The sequence below is a fragment of the Pholcus phalangioides genome, unplaced genomic scaffold (assembly GCF_987345545.1).
Source record: "Pholcus phalangioides strain wild (caught in Gottingen) unplaced genomic scaffold, Ppha-v1.0 ptg000013l_1, whole genome shotgun sequence".
NCBI lineage: Eukaryota > Metazoa > Arthropoda > Arachnida > Araneae > Pholcidae > Pholcus > Pholcus phalangioides.
Window position 1 is genome coordinate 665,061 of NW_028301606.1, and position 6,000 is coordinate 671,060.

Here is a 6,000-nt window from a genome sequence, read left to right on the forward strand (position 1 = left end):
AAAAAAAGAAGTGCCAAGTTTACATTTTTTATTCATTCAAAATTTCGAGGAGGGGAAGCCCCAAAATGTATACAGTAGAACCTCTCGATAATAGACACCACTTGGGACTGAAGATTCTGTCTGCTAAGGTTCTCTTCTTATTATTTTTTCCTCTATGGGAGTTTCCATCTGTCTCCCCTCTTGTGGGGTCATACCCTCCTCCCCCACATCCTGCAGCAGTGGCACTAGGCTGTTACTTTCGGCGGGCCGTTGGGCTAGGCTTTTCATGGCCCTCCAGGTAATTTATAATTTAAACAAAAAAAGAATGATTAGAATGGTTCCGGAATGGTCCGAGCTGGGGCTTTGCTAGCCTCATCCTTGTGATGGGGGGGGGGGCTCCTGTCGGATAGGTGGCAGCAGGTGGGGGGGGGAATCCAATGCAACTAGGCTTGTATAATCGAGTTATTAATGATCCCTTCCGAAAGCCGGATAATATGGGGAGAATTTGTCTTATCTGGAAAACTTCGGGATGATCCTACGAACCTATAAAATAAGCCACCTCTCCCGACACGCCGTTCTGGATCAGGGCCTACTGAGCAGGTTATAACCCAGGGCAGCAAGTTTGGATTCGCGGAAAATTTGGGGAATGAGTAGCCGAGAAAATTAGACTCAATGGCAGAAGGCCGGCAAAATATATTCAATTATAGGCCACAGGTGACAAAATCATGTCAAGATTTTTGTCAAAATATGCTTATGTTAAACCCTTTCCGCGCACAGTAGATCTGTAAAACATTTTTTAATGAAGTGGACATTCGTCCGATTTCTAGCAGATGAAAAGTGAGGGGTATTGAGTGTTTCACGCTGTCTTAAAATTAACTTTACAAAATACGTGTATCTTGGCTTGCCAATGGTAAATAAGAGGCTTTTGTAAAGGAGTCGAGGAATCTCGTCATTGCGGCTGAGACAGTTAAATATTGATTTTTATTGTTTCATTTTCAAAAAACAAACACAAAAATACATTGAAAAGTCGAACCAAAAACCATATAGAAAAGGCAAGACATGAGCACATATGTGACGCCCCCCCCCCCATTGGGCCCAAAGGGTCACAACGTTCTTCCAGGCAGTCCTAATCCGATGCTTGTAGTGACGACATAAAACGTAATGAAAACTTAACGATTTAATATACGAAAGAAACATAACGAGGAGGATGACACGTGTATACAAATCGGTGGTATAATTCCAACTGGCATTTTTCTTTTTTTTTACAATCACCAGGAGCGTGAGGAGGGCGCGCCATCTATACAGATAAGAACGCACTACAGCACTCCCCCTCCAGTCGAAGACGAAACATTTATCGTTACGTTGTTTGAAGGCATACGTGAGAGGACGATGATCACTGAAAATTATGAAGTTGCGTCCCTCCAAAATGTGCTTGAAATGCTTAACAGCCGAATATATTGCTAAGAGCTCTCTGTCATATGTACTGTACTTTTTTTCAGTCGAACTGAGCTTGCGTGAAAAAAATGACAATGGTTGGGTTTTGTTTCCTATTTGCTGTTGAAGGACTGCACCCAATGAAGTGTCGGAAGCATCAGCAGTCAAAAACAATTTTGCATTCGGAACAGGATGGGCGAGAAGTGCAGCGTTGGCAATTGATTGCTTGCATGACAAAAAAGCGGACTTGGCCTCCTCAGACCAAACTATTTCAGTTTTATCTTTTTTTATCTTGCTTTTTGCTAATTCATGCAAAGGAGCTTGCACCCTGGCGGCATCTTTAAGGAATCTGTGATAGAAATTTACAATTGCCAAAAAACGCTTCAATTCAGTCACTGTTGATGGCAATGGATAATCGAGCAATGTTTGTACTCGATCTGGTAAAGGTGCAATCCCATCGGGAGAAACAAGAAAACCCAGAAAATTAATTTGACGTTGACCGAATACACATTTAGATGGATTGATCACGATACCATAGTCATTTAGTCTTTGAAAAACACGGTTTAAGTCAGCTTCATGAGATTTTTCGTCAATGGAAGCGATTAACAAATCATCGAGATATGCGTAACAACAATCTAAGTCACGAAATGCTTCGTCAATAAAACGCTGAAACGTTTGAGCTGCATTTTTCAGGCCGAAGCACATATAAACATATTCGTATAGCCCAATGGGCGTAATTATGGCGGTTTTGGGAATGTCTTTAGGATTGATTGGTATTTGGTGATATGCTTTTATTAAATCGATTTTTGAAAAAATCTTTTTACCACTCAAGTTGATGGAAAAATCCTGTATATTTGGAAGCGGGTATCTATCTGGGATGGTTATTGCATTGAGTCCGCGGAAGTCCCCACAAATTCTCCATTCGTTGCTTTTTTTGGGTACAAGATGGATGGGACTCGACCAAGGGCTTTTTGAGGGCCGAATTATACCTTGTTGCAACAGTTCATTGAATTGTTTTTTAACAGCTGCAAGTTTTTCAGAAGACAATCTTCTAGCTTTTGCGAAAACCGGTGGTCCCGTAGTCTCGATGAAGTGCATGACAGAGTGTTTCTTTGGAACTGCATTTAGAACTGAGCTGGTAAGCTGAGGAAATTTGGCTAATATGCGGTGGTATGGAGAATCACCAGAGATCGGCGTTAAACCAAAAGAGCCGTTTTGGGATTCTAAACCATTCACTGATAGCGATGTTTCATTATCGATCAAACGAGAATTTTTAACATCTATAAGCAAACCAAATCTTTCCAAAAAGTCGGCTCCAATAATGGGATGTGAAACATCTGCCACAGTGAAAACGAAAGGAAAGTCCCTCCTTAGTCCAAGATTCAGAACTAGATTTTTGTTGCCAAACGTTTGGATTTCGGATCCATTTGCAGCATACAGTGAGAGTTTGTGAGGTTTTGTCAAGTTAGTCAGGCGTTTCGGAAAACAACTGATTGATGCGCCAGTGTCAATTAGAAATCGGAAACCCGTATTAACGTCGATGACAAATAGGCGACTATGGAGAAGGCTTTCGTCAGCTGTCGCCGAAACAGACGAGCCCACTAGTTTTCCTGAAACTGACATGGAGGAATACATTTATGAGCTTTTTCTCCAAACTGCTCATGGTACCAGCAAAGCCTTCCGTTTTTCAAAGCATCGCCGAATTTATTTCGGCTACGAGATTGAGATCGTTTGCGATAACCGCGAGATGGTCTAGGAGATCGCGAAAGCCTTTCAAATGATTGCCGTAGCGAAGCAATTTCGTTTTTCAAATCATCAAACTCTGAAGTGTGAGACACAGCTGAAGTATTAGATGACACATTAGAAACCTCACATATTTTGTCGGCTATTTTCGCTAACCCAATTAACGGTTCACTAGAAGCTTGTAATATTTGTTGGGAGTGCAAAGGTAATCTCTGCATCCAGAGATTTCTCAAAATGTCACTTTCCATTTTACCCTCAGCTAACGTTTGCATTTCGTGCAAAAGCTGGGACGGGCGTTTGTCGCCTAGTTGAAGCTCCTGGAGTAACATTCGCAATTTGGAAGATTCTGATTGTTGAAACTGCTCCAGCACGCGAGTTTTGAGAGTCTCGTACATGTGCTGTTGGGGAGGATTGCGAACGATATTAGAAACATAGTTCAAAACTTTGCAATCAAGAGCTCCTACAACGGCGTGAAATTTAGTTTCATCGGCGGTTATGCCTGCCGTTTTGAATTGTGACTCAATTTGAAGAAACCAAATCTCTGGATTTGCTTCCCAGAACGGAGGGGCTCGAAAGGCAACACGTGAAACTTCAGCTGATGCAATAGGTTGAGCCATGACAAATGCAAGTATGGAGACCGGCAAATCAAGAGTAGAAAGTTTATTCCTCACCTTGAATTTCCAGGAACGTCTCTATATTGGGTAGAAACGAGTAGACTTGGCTTGAAAAAAAAAAAATATATAGTATATCCAAAAGACTAGGAGATTAGACAAGTTTCATCTTTGAAGAGCGTACGAACGGAAAGCACAAGGCGCGAAAACGAAATTTAAACGATGGAGAAATTAACTTCAATGTCCAAAATCAGATGCGTCCTATAGGTCACCAGTAATCCGATGCTTGTAGTGACGACATAAAACGTAATGAAAACTTAACGATTTAATATACGAAAGAAACATAACGAGGAGGATGACACGTGTATACAAATCGGTGGTATAATTCCAACTGGCATTTTTCTTTTTTTTTACAATCACCAGGAGCGTGAGGAGGGCGCGCCATCTATACAGATAAGAACGCACTACAGTCCTATGCATTAAATTTTGCCACCATATTGCGATCTTTTAACATCGGTACATTATTACGCAAGGCCATAGCGAGGGGGGGGGGACTTAGATGTTTGGTGCCCGTTCCCCCCCGTAATGTGAAAAAATGAATGAAGAAGATGGCCAAATCTTTTGTTTTTATCACTTTGCTTCTCCGCCCCTCTCGAAATGCAAGTGGTACCCCCCGAACGAAATTTCTGGCAACGGGCCTGTTATTACACTATACGGGGATGGACTTAAGTACTCTATCTCTTCTTAAAATGATTTTTCCCAGTCGTGCAATGTCCTCAGCACCTTGGCGCACGTCATGTTTGCATTAGCACCAGAGAACGACTATCGAACTATGCACGTCGTGCAATTTTTATGTTAAAAAAAAGCCACTTGCTAATTAATTTGGGCTCATCGCTCAACGAGAAGAATTGCCCCCCGGGAACTTGAAGGTTGAGAACCACTACTCTATAATCATGATCGCCCTCAAAAAGTTATGGCTGACAGGGCTAAAGCCTCGGGGGAATGAAACGAACGAACCTTATGAATTCTGTTTCATCAATTCACTACGAAGGGATCTGTGAAAAATATCTGTTCTAGTGACCGTCAAAGATCCCAGCCTAGGGACTACTGTATGTATTGTTAAGTAGTAGTAGTAGTAGCAGCCCAGGGACCCTACTACAAGATGTGTGTGGGGGGGGGGGGGGCATGCCTATAGCGCACCGCAATGGAAAGTCTGCCAGGGCTAGACAAAAAATTATCTACCCAGAGTTGCAACTTAATACTCTTCAGCTGGGCAACCACGCACTTTGCCCTCCCTACCCGCGCGTAGTTTTAAATACTTCGGTGAGGAAGAAATTTAGCAAACTTTCTGGTCCAGCGCCCGGGGCACTTAACCCTCGTGCACTTTTTTGTTTCTCGCATAAGCAAACGGGGGAGGGGCACAAAGTTTCAGGGTGTCGAAATTGGCTGCCTTTCGCATTATAGGTCTAGCCCCCCCCCCCCCGCATCTGCCTAAAAGAACAATATGTGGAAGGCCTCCCCCAAAAATTAATATTTTTCTAGGGCCTGAACAAATGAGATTCAGGCCCACCCTAGCTTGTGGTGGAAGGAGGGGGGGGGGGTTGGACAAAACCCAAGACCTGTGGGTTCTCTGTCTCGAATAGAATTTTAAGCTATTGCTTTCTTAATATAAATGTGGCTAAATGAAATCAAAGTATTTTTAATCCGTTTTGCGGCCCATAGAATTTAGCGGCCCGATTCGGCTGCACCCTTCGCACCTGCTTGAAACCGGCCTAGACACTATACTGTATCTACTATTCTTCGGTAGAATCAGAATGAAATTTTGTGTCTGAAATTATAGATCATTTTCTGGTTGGCGAAAAGAATAGGAAAAAAAAAAAAAAATGCATGATTTCTATAGACCTACTACAGAGGTGTCTTCAACATTTCTTCAGTCGGGAGCACTGTGCCTATGCTTATCTTCAAACGAAGAGCACCCTTACGGCAACGTTGACATACGTACATTATTTGTAATTCTTGAATGCAATTTTGACAGGTGTTTAATTGAAGCGTTGATCAAGTGCTCACGAGCGCGAAATCGGACAAGAGTATTGAGTACTATTAGTGCTTTAGGGGAGGTGCTTGCGAGTAACATATTGAAGATGGCTGACCTACTAAAGGGCACCTTAGTCCCTTGGAGTCACAAATTACATGTATCTTATTTATTTATTTTTTAACTTTTTTTGGGTTGCTG

The 6,000-nt window shown here is 42.3% G+C and overlaps 1 protein-coding gene across 1 annotated transcript; it reads right to left on the reverse strand.

Moving 5' to 3' along the window:
• Positions 1 to 3,014: 3,014 nt before the first annotated feature.
• Positions 3,015 to 3,773, reverse strand: LOC149078454 (uncharacterized). Its single transcript, XM_089240902.1, has one exon. It carries the CDS (start codon positions 3,771 to 3,773, stop codon positions 3,015 to 3,017), a length of 759 nt encoding a protein of 252 aa, XP_089097028.1.
• Positions 3,774 to 6,000: the final 2,227 nt, after the last annotated feature.

Excerpts from the sequence above, each read along its gene's own strand:
- LOC149078454 (XM_089240902.1), bottom strand. The coding sequence starts at position 3,773 with ATGGCTCAACCTATTGCATCAGCTGAAGTTTCACGTGTTGCCTTTCGA.